A 15,240-nucleotide genomic window follows, 5' to 3' on the forward strand; every position below is an offset into this window, starting at 1 on the left:
TTCCGGGAGAGTCCTATTTAGCGGAATATCGAAGATCGCCTGTGAGATTCCAGATCCGGACACCTGCGGGCTGAAATCGGGGGCGGGTGGACGATTTTCACAAATTTAGAAAAACTCTCGAGAACTTAGGCCATTCGTCGACCGGAAATAAGATTCCAGAAGGCTCGAGCATTGAACAAAAACTGGTCGTTGGCGGTCGACAACACGGCGAGCGAGTTTGGCATGGAGAGAGGGGTTGGACTGGACTGGTTATTGGACTGGGCTTCTGCAAGGTTCAGAGAATTTAGCACAAGGCGCTAACTACGGAGTAGTGAATGGCAATAATAATAGTTCACTTGAGCTAAAGCGTGTATTGAACCCATGCAGCGCCTAAATGCCAGGGATGCTCAAGTTGGCAATCCGGGTGGGTTCAGCGACGAAGTGAGAATCTGCCTGAGATTGGATAGAAATGTGAGACGAACAAATGGAGAAACGAGCAGGAAACAGGAGCCAACACTGGCTAAGGGAATGATTGGCAGCTCTAAGAAGAACAGAGTGACCAGACATCGACACATAAGTTAGTCACCCTCTACGTTCCATTTCGAGTTGGTTCTTTGCGATAATTGATGTACGTATGGGTTCCTGTTGGCTGTTCTTCCATGCCAATCCCATGGCCTGAAACCTCCCCTAAACCGTTGGACGCCCGAAAGTCAAACACGACCACGCGGTAGCTCATACTCTTTTACGAAGTACTCCGTATCATCCTCCATATTACTGCCATCGTCATACATTTGCCTTGTCATGTCTACGGAGCGTGCCAGTCAGCTTATTGGGCTCTTAAACTTTTTTGGCACAAGCAACATTCTTTGCCCACCAAACTATCATCCCCGACTTTTATCGTCGCATCCAGTGGCCGAAAAAGGCAACACTGCCGCGATCGCTCTAGGCCACGGGCTGCATCACGTGATAAATACCAAGACAATGTATTATGTAAGCACATATATGACTAAGCTGCGTATATATTCACGTGATTTAACTCGCCACAACAGGGGAGGAGCTAGGCCTGTTGAGGACTAGCTCGATTTCAGCGCTCACGACGCCGACTTGAGCTGATGGGCGGCCGCAAGGAGTGGACTATGGGAGGCAGGGAATTTTTTTTAACCCTCTTCCCCCATTCTCCCCGATCAAGCTCACTTTCTGTCGATTTCCTTTGCTTTCACTGCTTTCAGGGAGTGCGACACCCATTCTTGTTTGTTTGACTTGGTGGCGGCATTTAGACCCAACGCAATGAGCGCCGCCGAGCTTTTAGAGAATGAGGCCTTGTTGGACGATGAGGAAAATGATGAAGACTACGACGAGGAGACCGGTGAAGTAGCTAGAGGCACTGCTGATCGAAATGGCCACTATGACGATTCCAGTGAGGAGGAAGAAGACGAAGATGAAGACGCCGCTCGTGCTGTAAGCCTTATCAACTGAACATCATCCTCAGATAGAATAATCTCTAATGGCTCCAGGTCCGCGAGGGTTTCATTGTCGACGAAGACGAAGAAGAGGAAGAGAGGTCTGAAAGACGACGAGAAAAGAAAAAGCGACGCCGTGAAGAGCGTGCACTCGAGGATGAGGACCTGGACGAGGAAGATATCTATCTTATCGGGGAGAATAACCCGGACTTTGAACCTCCTGTTTCTTATGAGGTAAATGGCTCCTGCACAATGGAGATTGCTTTGCTTGTTCAACGTTCGCTGACGATACGCGTTTTCATCCCTACAGTCGAAATTTAAGCGGCTGAAGCGCGGGCATAAAGGTGATCGAGACCGTGCCGTGTCTCAGGGAATCAACGATATATTCAACTCCGACGAAGAGGAGGATGAGGTCGACCGATATCGGATGGGTGCCCGAGATAGAAGGGGGCTTCACGATGACCTCGATGATTTCATCGAAGAGGATGTGTTTTCCGACGAAGAGCGCGAGCGCATGCGGGAAGACGAAGAGATCGCTCGCCCAGTTAAAAAAGGAATCTCTGGACTTGCTGTTACAGAGGCGACTGGCCTCGATGAAGCTGCCCTCGAGGATATGCGTGCTGCTTTCGGTGATGGAACCGATTATCTCTTCGCCCTTGAAATGGAAGAAGATGAAGATGAAGAAGAACGTGGGGATGAAGAAAAGCCACTTGACCTAAAAGATGTTTTTGAGCCATCACAACTGGCTGAAAAGATGATGACGGAGGAAGACAACGAGATCCGCTTTACTGACGAACCCGAGCGCTACCAGATAGCAAGAAAGCCTTATAAGCACGTCATCCTGAGCGAAGAACAATTTAAGGAAGAAGCCATATGGATTTCAAATCTTATGTTACTGAAAAAGCGCCTGGAACCAGACTTACGCGAGCCATTCCAGAGAGCTATTGTCAAGGTCCTTGAATTTATGGTTACTGATGACTGGGAAGTGCCGTTCATCTTTCAACATCGCAAGGATTACTTGATTCATGCGGCAAAGGTTCCAATGTCCCCTAGCGCACCCAATCCCGATGGGCAGGACTACGTTATTAGAGCAGAGAAACTCTTAAACATGACTGATCTGTGGGATATCTTCGAGTATGACCTAAAGTTCCGCGCACTTGTTGACAAGAGGAACATCCTTCAGCGGACCTATGACAACCTTAAGAACGTCGCAAACGTCAAAGACGAAGTGTTTGAGCAGATGTTACCTGCTGTGGTGACCATGGAGGAACTTCAGGACCTCCAGGATTATATCTATTTTGAGTACTCATCCGAACTTAAAGATGTTGCGATGGTGAATGGAAATGGAGAGAATGGGGCCGTTCATCAACGCCGAAAAGCCGCGACCAAAACTTTCTATGAGCGTATCCGCAATAGCAAGGCTTACGGTCTTGTTCGTGCGTTCGGAATTACACCAGACGGATTTGCCCAAAACGCTATGAAGGAAGCAAAGAGACATCATATTGATGACCCCACTGAGCTACCCGAAGATATGGCGGACGGGCTCCTTGACACTCACTTTGCAAACGGTTTACACGCGCTCAAGGCTGCCAAGACAATGTTTGCAGAACAGTTGATAATGAGCCCAAAAGTAAGGAAGGAATTAAGACGAGCCTTCTATATGAATGGCGTTATCGATTGTTTCAGGACTGAAAAGGGCCTAAAAAAGATTGATGAACATCACCCTTATTACGAATTTAAGTATTTGCGAAATCAGCAACTGAGTGACATTGCACGCCGACCAGAACTATTCCTGCGCATGCTGAAAGCGGAAGAAGAAGGCTTGGTGGACGTCAACGTTCGGTTCCAAAATTTTGATAATTATAAGAAACGACTTTATCGTGATATCCAATCCGACAACTTCAGTGAAGTAGCCGATGCCTGGAACAAAGCGAGAAAGGAAGTGCTTGACATGGCACTTGCACGGCTCGACAAGATCATGAGTCGCGGAGTCAAGGAAAATATCAAGACTGAATGTGAGAACCACGTCGCTAAGGAATGCCGAGAAGCTTTCTCCTTACGACTCGATCAAGCTCCGTACAAGCCTAAAGGCATGATCCTTGGCACTATTCCCCGTGTCCTCACTTTATCAGCCGGTGCTGGTATCATTGGCAAAGACCCAATATACTGGGCGTGGGTTGAAGAGGATGGCCGAGTCTTGGAAAACGGCAAATTTACCGACCTCACTCTCGGTGATCCAGACCGCATGATTTCAGACGGTAGAGACGTGAACTCTCTCATAGATCTCGTCGAACGGCGCAAACCTGATGTGATTGGCATTTCCGGGATGTCTCCAGAAACCCGCAAACTTTACAAGCAACTCGCAGAGCTCATCGATGCAAAGAATCTCCGCAGCTCGCCATATACCAACGATAATGATGATGAAGTTAGCGATCCTCTCGAAGTAGTCATAGTGAACGACGAAGTGGCAAGACTGTATCATACCAGCGACAAGGCCAGATCAGAGCACCCCGGTCTTCACCCATTGACCATCTACTGCGTTTCTCTCGCCAAATATCTACAGAATCCAATGAAAGAGTACGCTTCGTTAGGACGGGACATAGTGTCTATTCAATTTAAACCAGGCCAGCAACTTATCTCTCAGGAGAAGCTCTTGAAGCAACTCGAAAGTGCTTTGGTTGATATGGTGAACTTATGTGGTGTGGATATCAATGAAGCTGTCAATGATCCGGCTACCGCTAACCTTCTCACTTATGTGAGCGGTCTCGGCCCTCGAAAGGCCTCCCAGTTGCTGAAAATCATCAACATGAACGGTGGTGTTGTGAATAACCGCATGGAGTTACTAGGAGTCAACGCGCAGTATCCTGCAATGGGCGTGAAAGTATGGAACAATTGTGCCAGTTTCCTCTACATCGACTACGACACGGCCGATCCCGACACTGATTATTTGGACAATACTCGTGTTCATCCAGAAGACTATGATATTGGTCGCAAGATGGCCGCCGATGCGCTCGAACTCGATGAAGAAGATATCAAAGCGGAGACAGATGAGAACGGGCCCGGCGCTATCGTTAGAAAGCTCGTTAAGGAGGATGCTCAAGAAAAAGTCAACGACCTTATTCTGGAAGAGTATGCCGAGCAACTCGAAAAGAATCTTAACCAGAGAAAACGCGCTACTCTTGAGACTATACGTGCTGAACTACAGCAGCCTTATGAGGAATTACGAAAGCAATTCGTCTTCCTTAGCACAGATGCCATCTTTACAATGTTTACCGGCGAGACTGCGGACACCTTGGCCGAAGGCATGGTTGTACCTGTCACTATCAAACGAATAACCGACGACCACATTGACGGCAAACTTGACTGTGGAGTTGATGTCCTCATACCCGAGATGGAGCTCACCGACCGATATGATATCCCCGTCCGAAGTCTATATTCCATTCACCAAACTGTCCCTGCGAAACTGCTCTACTTGAACCGCAAAGCTTTCATTGCCAACGCATCTCTCCGCGAAGACCAGGTCATTAGGCCGTATCGCCGCGAATTCGATCATATGCGCGATGAATGGGATGACAAGCAAGAGCACCAAGATCAAGAAGCAATGAAGGAGGAGACTAAGACGAGCACTCGTACACTCAGAGTTATTAAGCATCCGCTTTTCCGCCCATTCAATGGTCCTCAGGCTGAGGAATTCCTCGCTTCGCAAAGTCGTGGAGACGCAGTCATTCGACCTTCCTCTAAGGGCCCTGACCATCTCGCAGTAACATGGAAGGTGTCAGATGGAGTATACCAGCATATTGATGTGTTAGAACTTGACAAAGAAAACGAGTTCTCCGTCGGCAAAATTCTCAAAATTGGCGGGAAGTATTCGTACAGCGATCTCGACGAGTTGATTGTCAATCATGTCAAGGCCATGGCAAGAAAGGTGGATGATATGACAATCCATGAGAAATATCAGTCCGGCTCAAAAGAGGCTACAGGTGGGTATTTACATTTCGTTATTTATCCTCACGCTAACCGATTCCTCTTTATAGAACGTTGGTTAACAACATACACAACCGCCAACCCTACTCGTTCTGCCTACGCCTTTTGCATCGACCCCAAACACCCGGGCTACTTCCACCTGTGCTTCAAGGCGGGCCAAAATGCGTCAATGAACAGCTGGCCAGTAAAAGTGATTCCCCAGGGATACGAATTGCAACGGAACCCATATCCAGACATGATGGCGTTATGCAACGGATTCAAGACGATGTATGCGAATGTGTTGGCCGGAAAGAAGGGACGAAGATGAAAACCAGGACAGCTTTTTTGTTTTCTTACGTGTATTTCTATGGGGAAAAACTTCATGGTACTCGCTCGTCCTTTAGCTTCTTTCATAGGTGTTTAGGGTTTCGAAAGGATAGGAGCTACTTTCTTCTTCTCCCGGTTTTATGTCATGGATAAATCAATCGATAGTATAAGAATTGGGTTGATCATAATATTAGTGTGTTCAGACTGAAGACTTTAAGAGGTGTGTATATAAACATCATAGTCAATGTCCGTTGTGTTTTGGAACTTTTTGCACTCTGATGGCTGTAAGTAAAACAATGCAATAGTAATTCCATTCTCCTGAGCGAGTAGAAACCCTCCCAACATTTTTCTTCATGCATAAACTTATTAGATGCAAAAGCCCCTCTATCCAAAACGTCAAACACGAAATTTTCATAGCCTTCTCTCGCCAACCCAAACCGAATATCGCAAGCAAACTGACACAGAAGCCATAACTTAATCACCGAACCCACCAAAAAAGAGATTTTAACCGTGCAAGGTATCGTATAGCATTCCCATCTCTCCACCTCTACCACTCGACTCTCCCACTTTCCTTCGATCCTTCCCACGTCTTTGTCTTCCTTTCTCGGGGGCATCCATGGATAGCCCCGGTAGATACTCGACAATGGCTCTGCTCTTCGCGCGATAATGTTCAACAATGCCGCCTGCCAACAGCCTCTGCAGCGCAGCCATTCTGCACCATTTCCACCATCTGTTGAGATTTAAGGGTGCGAAGCGGTGGAATTTTAGCCCAGCACGGGTGCCGTAGGACTCGCTCTTCTCGTGGTCGATGGACTGTCTGAATCGCGGACCGTGACGCGGGTTTTCAATGGTCGTAAGGATAGCGTCAAAGTGCATGTGGAGGGTGCGCTTGGATTTCTTGCTAATGTGACGACCGGATATTTTGGCAAGGTCCTGGATCTTCCCTTCGATGGCAGGTGTGTTGTGATACGGCTTGTAGCGCTGTACGAGCAGCGCGCCGTTGTCGTCACGGTAATCATCCTGGGAGATATCATCGTGGGAGATCTGTAGATCATATTCTGACTCGTCGATTTCTTCGTCTTCTTCTTGGGGAGAGAAGCTTTTCTCGTAGAGGAGTGCGATGTTTTGCCCTGCTGCGGTTTGCACCTCAGGCTCGGTGCTGTCGAGCTGATCCGCAAAGGTCTCCATTGCGTCTTCGCTGAGATGTTCCAAGTCATCGACTCCGGTTGCAAGGAGGCCCCATTCCTGCAGAGCTGCCGTGACGATTTCCGGATCGTCTGGAGTTTCAATAAAGTGGCCGTCTGACATGATAATTTCCATCAAAAATTCCATCTCGTCCAACAATTCATCTTCGGATGCACCGCCGAAGAACGCAGATGCACCCAAACAGCGTATCGCAGCTGATTTGATCGCAAGAGACGAAGAGCCGGCTATCTTCCGTCGAACAACCGAGCCTGTCTTGTCGTACACGGCACCGCTCAACGTCGTTACCGCCGTAAGCGCTATCGCCTTCAACGCTAGAATTGTCTCCTTTTCTGTCGATTCCTGCTTGATACTTTGCAAGAAAGCCGTCAAAAGATTTCCCACATTGTGTTCCATCTCATCTGCCGCGTAGTGGCGCGCCAGAATGCGCCCGTAGGCGGCCAGATTTTCTTCTCGAGCCTGGAGTGAGTTGTGTTTCCGGTCAATAAGGTCGTTCACAACAGTAGCTAGGGGTCTGTCTTGTTTTATTCCGGCTTCAAAATCTTCGTACCCACGTTCGTCCCATGAAGCGGTACTAAAGAGTCACACACGTCAGTTGATGTCGATAAAAACACACACAAGGAACGAACACGGGTGCGGAGCATACCTCGGACAGGTTCCACTCTCGCTGCTCGTTTCATATTCATCATCCGACTGGTCTCTACTTGGACTGATAGATGCGTCTCGAGAAACAACCCGGGATTGGACACGGGATTGAACTCGAGAGATATCACGGGAAACATTACGAGACCCGTCTCGCGAAGCGTTCCGAGAAACGTCGCGGGAGTTCTGTCGAGAGGCAGATATAGCGGAGGGTGACGAATAAATCAGGGAAGTCAAACGATCGGCATCTCGCTTGGCCGATTTTCGAGAGACGGTCTTCTTGCTCTCGTGAGCACGACGATGGTCGAGCATGATGGCGAAGGCAGACGACTCGATCTCGTAGGTTTACCGAAGCTGGCTCTGAGGGCCGAAGGACGCTCGTTTTCAGTCAGGGGACCGAATGGAGGGAAAGAGGTGTATATAGACGAGATGCAGGCGCTATTCGATGCCAGAGCAGCGTTGTTCTCGTTTAGGATACAGGACGGGCTATCCGGGCGGGGGAGCAAATTCGTAGAGAAAGATCCGGTGCAAAAGATGAAGTGGTCTAAAGTCCATAAGGCTGAACATTCAGCACACTGAAGTCAAGAATTCGGCTGAGGAAGAGACGTACCTCAGAAAGAGCGGCAGCGTGGTCAATAGAATTGCAGTGAAGGAGGTGATGATGGGACGAAAAGGAAGCGGGCGAGGGGACTTAAAATAGTGTCGCTTATCGATAAAGGGGCGGATGGTGAAATTCGGTGACAAAACAATGAAGTAATCGGCGCGGCACGGCGCAGACGGGGTTGTTCGTGACGGTCACGGGCGAGAGTGGGTAATTTTCAGGGCTGGCGGGCCCCACGTGATCCAGCGGTCCCCCGCCAATGGTTAAGCTTAAACTGCCGAGAGCCCCAGCCGTGACGTCAGGCTCTGCGCCGCTAGCCGCTTCTAGAATAGCCGCAGAACTTCCCGGAGAAAGGTATGTATATAATATTTTAGCGTGTGAACCTATTGGTCAGAAAAACGCCATTAATACTGTAGTTTGTAATCTGATGCCAAGGCGCTAATTTTGCCTGGCGGCCGGACGAGGGGATAGTCTGGAGTACTCCGTGCAGCTGATGATGCTTTGTTTTGTTGTCGAATTCGGAATTTGAGAATAAGTCAATACCCGTCAATCAAGTGTGCCGGTCATGACGTCCAGACTCTTGCTGCCAGATGTTAGACAGCAAAACAGTCGGAATTGCCAAGCTTACTTTGGGCTGCCTTGCATCACGCGCTAACTAGCACACGGGACTGCTCGGGTTCACGCCCAACAACTCGACCATGTGGAAAGCACTTAAGAACTTGTCTGTTGGCATGTGCAATTCCGTTTCTTGCACACTCCCCTAGTTCTCGGGGAAAACGAGCAATCTGGTCTTGGCCCGTGCGTGGCTCCATTTTTTCTGCATGTCATGAATCATGATGATCGTTGAAACCTGGTCTGCTCTGACTGGCTCCTCGCGTCTGCATGAAACACTCTATCGGAGGACATGGCTTTTACAAAGACTGCGACAGGTCTCATTCTCATGTTGCGGATCCTCCTTCTCCATAGAGTTGCATTCCTGCTAACGGAGTACTCCGTACTTCAACGAGAAATGTATCATCTTCACTGTACTTCAACATTTCGAAAGATGGTATTTATGGGATCGACCCTGGAAAATAACAACTTGGTGCAGCTTGCCGTCCCGCCGAAAAATAGCTTCAACTTGTTCTCTCAACTCCTTGCTCAAATTCCTCACGTCCAATGGGTCTGCGAACGCACGCTCGACGCTCTTCATCTCGCGTTCCATAGCCTGGACATTTGCATCCCGAACGCAAGTGGCAAAGCTGCTGATGGTGGCTTTGTTGTTGCGGATCCAGAATGACTCCGGCCACACCGTGCCGAGTGAAATACCAAGTCTCTGCAGTTTTGAAAGTACCGACTGGCATGCTCCAATGTCCTCTGCCCCCGGTATATCCTGATCAAAGTCGGATTCGGATCCTTTGCATCCAACAAGAATCCCAATGATCCTGCTCTGACTCTCTGTGATGTAACCCAGAAACTCATCCCCAATACCCTGCCCTTGGATGGTCCGGTACATATCTGACTCCCGCTGAAGCAACTCCACAACACTTGGGAAGTATGCAAAGTACGCAACATGTGGAACAGAAATGGTTTTGCCGATAGCTCTGTCCTGATGGATATGAGGCATCGAGTAGAGGTGCCAGAGATTATCAAATATAAGATCTTCATCCTCATCAAGGTGAACGTACCTGGACTCCTGCAAATCTTGGATGTCAACCCTTTTTTGATGCCAGGTTCTCTCGATCCCCTTGAGCGGCGTTGTGCTGGTCGCACCCAGGCTGAACTTTCCCTGGCTCTTCCGGCTGGGCTGGAGGCTGCCCACGACCCAATTGCCCTTGGGGATGGCCTTGAAATCCAGATTCTCGCCTTTTGAATCGGGCCCACGGGGCGTGGGATCGTCTGCGTGAAGGTATTTGTAAGATCCGCTGGCTGTATAGATCCTATAAAAATAGCCAGGCTGTATTCCCGGGGGAGCTTTGAAGAATGTGCTGTTGACTTTGAAAGTTTCTTCGGGCATGATTAGCACTGGTTCTCACTGTGGCCTGATGATATGTGGTTAAGCGGTACCGGTAAGTCTGGGTGACTTTTCAAAGACGATATCGAGAACGATGCTAGTGTAGAAAAAGGAATCCTCCAGGAATGCCTATCAAGTCATATTTATACACCAAAGAAGCCGGTCATAACAGTGATACATAGAGAAATAATGGAGCTACCGATACATCTATGTATGGCATGACGGGTGAAGACGTATTGATAGATGGCAATATGAAGCTGGAATTACTTCACCCAGGCAATGCGGTATGCACCAGCAAGAGTGGCATTGAATATGGACAAATAAATCCATAGAGCCCCATACAGGGGGGAGATTTATTCCCTGAGCCAGGAGCAGGGATGTGACAACCCTAGTTTAAGGTTCGCCGAGCTTCACAGCACTGGCCTATGGGTAGTTAAAACTAGCTGGCAAAGAAGGAATAATTTTGACACTTCAATTTCATACGGTGCAAATATGCTGATCCATTTTGTGAGCACTCCGTGCAAATCTGTAATCACCCCAGCCCGAAGTCACCACCCAATTATACCAGCCATATACTCTTAAGTCAGCCGACGGGGATTCATATTCGGCTAAGTAACAGAGAAAAGAAAAGATTCCCTCAACTCCGGGTTAAGATATCTTTGGTAATTCAAATAGCCACTCCGCAGAACACAAATGCATAAGTTGCAATCCCATATTAGCATCCAAACAAACCACAGGTACTCTTCCCCCTTGCCTCTTGTTCTTTAATGATTCTGTCAATTTTCGTAAGGACCGTGCTACCCTTTAGCACCAGCGCCTCCAACTCTGCTGACTCCCACACCTTCTGCGCTATGTATACCTTGCTAGTCATCCATAACTTGTCGAAGATAGATTTTACTTCCACAGCATGCTCGATAAGCTCGTCCAGCACCCTTTCGGTTTTCAAATGAGAATCGACGGCCGTGCTGGACCCCGGAGAGGCTGCGGACGCCGATGCGAATTGGTGTATTAGCTTGTCGCGCTCTCTCTTGGTTTCTGCGAGCTGTGTTTCGAGGAGTTCGAGGCGCATGTGCGCTTCGCGTTCTTTGGCAACGAGGTTATCAGCGCGCAATTTTTCACCGGAATAGGCCTGTGCTCGGGATAAGATATATAGCCAGTCCTTCTCAGTTAGACCCTGTAGTCGGGCTTCAGAGAGGACATCGGGATGGCTGTGGGTGTGTGAGTCACAGTCGTTGTCATCCGTGTTTCCATTGGGTGGGACGGAGGCAGCAGTTGGAATGGGCTTTGGTGGGTTTGGCGCTGCGGTCGAGGACCTGCTGGATTGTGCTGCGGTTCGGTGTGTAGTAGAGGAAGAGCTTTGCTGACTGGTGCTATTTGACGAGGAAGGATTTGAGTGTGAATTCTCAGCAGGCCGACGGAGAACCATTCCGCTAGATAGTTGCTTCGGTGTCAAATTAGGAGTGGTGCTCGCCCGCTGCCATTTTTGCTATCAGCTGTCGTCTTGACATAGAGATTGGGGGACAACCAACGACCCACCGTAAGTTTTGGCGATCTAGAAGGTGACGAGACATCATATTTGTTTATACCGTTCTTGGAGTCGTCACAACCAGTGCGGCTTTTCTTGGATGGCTGATTATCATCCTCGTCGTCAGAACGCTCTTCCGAACGCTGGCGCTTCACGGCCGAAGAATTCTGTTCAACGGTCAATCGATACAGCGCAAATAGCTCCAAGGGGTAGCAATGCGTACAGACGGTCCTCCAAGTCGCGCATCTCTCATTTTCTATAGACGTACACGTAAGACAAGATCATCTATTCCGTTCACGCAAAACCAACATAAAACCTCTTTCGCATCTCCCAATGTCTTAATTGGGGAAACCATTTCTGCAAACAGTGGTTAGCGTAACCGGATGAGGATGTAAACGAGCCAAAACGTTTCTGCACCGTTCTGATTTGCTCCCAAGACAAGCTGGGGTTTTCTGTCTTTCGCTGATATATTCTTTCATCCAGGGCATCCGTCGATGGTGTTGAAGTCCCGATCGGAGGATGCGTCGGGGGGTTTTCGGTTTTGATTCTAGTTACTGAGGGCATTGTGACTGGCTGTTGTCAATTTACCTCATTTGAGGAGTTGAGGAGTGCTAATTGAACGGTTCAGCAGAAGTGAGATCGAGGGAGAAGAAGACGAAGCGGCATGCTTGCAACGACAAACTATGTAAAGTCGGAGCTCGCGTGTTCGGTGGAGGCAGTGAGTGGACGCGTTTCGCGCAGTCCAAACCCGCCGACCTGGCCCGGATGCGCCTTGGCGATCAATCCCCGTCCGGAGCCAACAATTACGTATATATTTATCTTGTTCGTTGTTCCAAGAGGAGATCGCCTTCATCTTGGGGAAAAGCGGGTTTATCTACGGAGTACTCCGTACTTGAATTGGGGTGAGCTATCAAAGTTGGTCTGAGTCGAGAAAACCTTTCCCCACCGGAAGTGCACTGCAACCCGAAAATGATCGGTTTTATCGGCCAGAAAAGCAGCAGTCCAATGTTCGAGGAGCCGGTCTTCTTGGGCACCGTCTCTTCCCCTGTAGGAACGTAATTAATTCTTCAGGTTGCTTGCAGGTAACTGGCAGCAGCACGGACTAGTTAATGTGGTGCGAATCAGCCAAGTCTGAGGGAGTCAGTCGCAATCAAATATCAAAAAGCCAGCTTTGATTTTTCCATACGCCACGGCATAAGCTACAGTAACCACGGACGAAGTAACACACAGTCAAGACTTTGACCTGTCCAGCACATCTATTTTGAGGCTACTTTTTGTACAGTGTAAGGGTGCACACAATGCTGTTGCCCAGTCTCTCACCATCTCAAGAAACCCCTGAAAGTAGCACACAAAAAGATCATTTCCGGCTTTAGTTATGCACAATTTTTTTTTTTCTTTGTCTTGTCATCACTGCCAATGTGTCAATCCCGTCAAGAGAGCGGCATTTTGGTTCTCCCTCAAAGCTCTAGACATGCTGGCGGTAATTCCAGCTCATGTTTCAGGGGACCTTAATGTTCACAATACTATCAACACACCACCTGCTAGCGTACTGGAAGAAGCCAGCCCTTTTGAGTCTCTCGAAATTATTACTGGGGCAGGACTTTGCGCTGTGTTCAGCAAAGCAAAATCACTCACCAGGAACCGCCATTGAAACACCCATGTCAGCTCCGCATTCGCGCAGGAAGTTGGCGCGAACCATATAATAATCAATCCCATTCTGAGTGATAATTAACTGCGACCAGCTTTTGTTCGCAGCAACATTATTGAAGTTGATACCCTGTGCTCCGTAATGTTTTGTGAACAGTGCGATCCTCGGGGCTTTTTCAACCAATGCCACAGCAGTTCAGGGGTTCAGCGAAGGTGGATCTCGGGGACACGGTGAAGTTACATTAACCATGAAACTTAGAGCTACGACATCAGCCAAATCCCCATCCGATTCCGCCATAAAGAACTGAGAAGTGCGGCCGGAAATGGCAACATGGGGGCTGGCAATCCCTGAAAATTCTATATATCTAATGGAGGGGACCTGCTTCGCTTCACCGTTCCTCAAGAGCTCTGTTCTCTTCGGCTCAGATGTGAAGTCGTCTCTCCATTCTCTTTATCTTCCCTGTCTCTCCAAGAAGAGTGAGCAGCTAATAAAATACTGTCATCATGCACTTGGCTTCTATCTTAACGTGCCTACTGGCAGCGACCGTCTCTGTCTCGGCAAGCCCAGGCAGTGAAAGAACCCAAAGACGGCCTTCTCTCGCGGTCCCGAGGTGCCCCAGAAAAGCCACAGCCTCGTTTGACAAGTCCGTCCCCGAAATGAAGGCCTTCCCCAACACCCAGGTCGACCTTTGCTGGGAGCCGACAGCATTCCAGTTCACCTTCAAGGCCTTCGATGAGACTAACTTCTACTTCGACCCCAAGCACCGCACAAACGATGACATCTGGAAATACGAGGTCATGGAAGCCTTCATCTACCACGGCACGAACGATCCACAGACCTACTTCGAGTTTGAAGTTAGTCCGAACAATGTCACCTACCAGAGTTTCGTATACAATCCGTCCAAGGTGCGTAAGGAGGGTGCGCCTTTTGATCACTTTTTTGTGAGCGACCCTGCTGCCGATGGATTCACGTCTATCACGACCCTGGACCGCAAGGCCCAGACTTGGGTGTCGGAAGTCAAAATTCCTCTGGCGTTGTTCAATGTCGATCGGCCTCGCCTTTCTCGATGGAGAATGAACTTCTTCCGCACCGTCACTTCTCCGGCCACCTATCCGAATCAGGAGCTGGGAGCGTGGAATTCACCCGACGTAGCCAGCTTCCACGTAACGCCCTTCTTTGGCGATGTTATTCTTGTTTAGGCGATCAGATAAAGTGTTTTGTGTGCAGCCCGTGGTGACGAAATGGTATGCTGCTGCAATCATCAGCATATTCTGATATTTAACGGAAACGCAGTGATTTTTCGCGATGCTGCATTAGGGCCAAGGATTGTGTCTCTCAGGATTGGATGCCTTTTTAACTTAGATAGCGCATACCTACTACACCTCGGAAAGGAAAATATATTTCTACGCCATTTCTCTTTTCCTCTGTCCTCACCTAGATCCTCCAAGCGGTATCGTTGAAATACAACATTGCATCTGATCTCTTCTTTTTGCTTTCCATCCATTATTCAAGAGGCCGCCCCGGCCTCAGACGCAGGTCCATTGGTTCAAGATAGGCCGTTGAAAGTCAAGCTTGCTGTCCAGAATAAACCTCGTTAATCCCGGCATACCAATAACCACTACTCCATAGATGTCCATATAAATCGGCGCTGGATCTGGTTAGACGGATCTCGTTCCTGTGGTTTTGGATGTCACCACTGACTGAGGACCAAGCTCTCAGCGAGCCGAGGACCATGGCTGATCGATCCGCGCGTCAAGAATCGACGTCACTGGCCAATGAACCGGCAGAGAGACGGCAAAATCGGCACTAAAGACCAGCGTCGTTCTCAGTGCCGTGAATAAGTTAAGAGTTCGGCGTTTACTCTATTTTTTCTATAGCCAGTTAAAGGAACTCTGGAGC

At 48.8% G+C, this 15,240-nt stretch overlaps 6 protein-coding genes across 6 annotated transcripts; 3 read left to right on the forward strand and 3 right to left on the reverse strand.

Moving 5' to 3' along the window:
* The first annotated feature begins 1,169 nt into the window (after positions 1–1,169).
* CIMG_00540 (transcription elongation factor spt6) lies at positions 1,170–7,365 on the forward strand. The gene is made up of 4 exons (XM_001246768.2): positions 1,170–1,437; positions 1,494–1,673; positions 1,750–5,419; positions 5,474–7,365. Exons 1-4 carry the CDS (start codon positions 1,267–1,269, stop codon positions 5,728–5,730), a joined length of 4,278 nt encoding a protein of 1,425 aa, XP_001246769.1. The 5' UTR covers positions 1,170–1,266; the 3' UTR covers positions 5,731–7,365.
* Positions 6,234–7,886, reverse strand: CIMG_00539 (IFRD domain-containing protein; the record flags this gene model as incomplete). Its single annotated transcript, XM_001246767.1, has 2 exons — positions 6,234–7,506; positions 7,579–7,886. The coding sequence occupies 2 exons, from the start codon at positions 7,884–7,886 to the stop codon at positions 6,234–6,236; spliced, it is 1,581 nt and encodes a 526-aa protein (XP_001246768.1).
* Positions 7,887–8,434: 548 nt separating this feature from the next.
* CIMG_12866 (uncharacterized protein) lies at positions 8,435–8,890 on the forward strand (the record flags this gene model as incomplete). Its single annotated transcript, XM_004445868.1, has 3 exons — positions 8,435–8,529; positions 8,712–8,767; positions 8,835–8,890. The coding sequence occupies 3 exons, from the start codon at positions 8,435–8,437 to the stop codon at positions 8,888–8,890; spliced, it is 207 nt and encodes a 68-aa protein (XP_004445925.1).
* Positions 8,891–9,205: 315 nt separating this feature from the next.
* Positions 9,206–10,171, reverse strand: CIMG_00538 (uncharacterized protein; the record flags this gene model as incomplete). Its single annotated transcript, XM_001246766.1, has 1 exon — positions 9,206–10,171. One exon carries the CDS (start codon positions 10,169–10,171, stop codon positions 9,206–9,208), a length of 966 nt encoding a protein of 321 aa, XP_001246767.1.
* A 478-nt stretch (positions 10,172–10,649) lies between these two features.
* Positions 10,650–12,321, reverse strand: CIMG_10570 (uncharacterized protein). The gene is made up of 4 exons (XM_001246765.2): positions 12,111–12,321; positions 11,917–12,050; positions 11,705–11,860; positions 10,650–11,642 (listed from the first exon to the last, which is right to left on the reverse strand). The coding sequence occupies exons 2-4, from the start codon at positions 11,944–11,946 to the stop codon at positions 10,884–10,886; spliced, it is 945 nt and encodes a 314-aa protein (XP_001246766.2). The 5' UTR covers positions 11,947–12,050; positions 12,111–12,321; the 3' UTR covers positions 10,650–10,883.
* A 1,188-nt stretch (positions 12,322–13,509) lies between these two features.
* CIMG_00536 (uncharacterized protein) lies at positions 13,510–14,820 on the forward strand. Its single transcript, XM_001246764.2, has one exon. The coding sequence runs from the start codon at positions 13,845–13,847 to the stop codon at positions 14,538–14,540; it is 696 nt and encodes a 231-aa protein (XP_001246765.2). The 5' UTR covers positions 13,510–13,844; the 3' UTR covers positions 14,541–14,820.
* The last annotated feature ends 420 nt before the right edge of the window (positions 14,821–15,240 follow it).

The sequence above is a fragment of the Coccidioides immitis genome (genome assembly GCF_000149335.2).
Source record: "Coccidioides immitis RS genomic scaffold supercont3.1, whole genome shotgun sequence".
NCBI classification, from domain to species: domain Eukaryota; kingdom Fungi; phylum Ascomycota; class Eurotiomycetes; order Onygenales; family Onygenaceae; genus Coccidioides; species Coccidioides immitis.

Coding starts and splice junctions, on each gene's coding strand:
- CIMG_00540 (XM_001246768.2), top strand. CDS start 1,267: ATGAGCGCCGCCGAGCTTTTAGAGAATGAGGCCTTGTTGGACGATGAG. Junction 1,438..1,493: donor ATGAAGACGCCGCTCGTGCT/GTAAGCCTTATC, acceptor TAATGGCTCCAG/GTCCGCGAGGGTTTCATTGT. Junction 5,420..5,473: donor CGGCTCAAAAGAGGCTACAG/GTGGGTATTTAC, acceptor TCCTCTTTATAG/AACGTTGGTTAACAACATAC.
- CIMG_10570 (XM_001246765.2), bottom strand. CDS start 11,946: ATGAGAGATGCGCGACTTGGAGGACCGTCT. Junction 11,861..11,916: donor CGCGACTTGGAGGACCGTCT/GTACGCATTGCT, acceptor ACCGTTGAACAG/AATTCTTCGGCCGTGAAGCG. Junction 11,643..11,704: donor CTAGATCGCCAAAACTTACG/GTGGGTCGTTGG, acceptor CAAAAATGGCAG/CGGGCGAGCACCACTCCTAA.
- CIMG_00536 (XM_001246764.2), top strand. CDS start 13,845: ATGCACTTGGCTTCTATCTTAACGTGCCTACTGGCAGCGACCGTCTCT.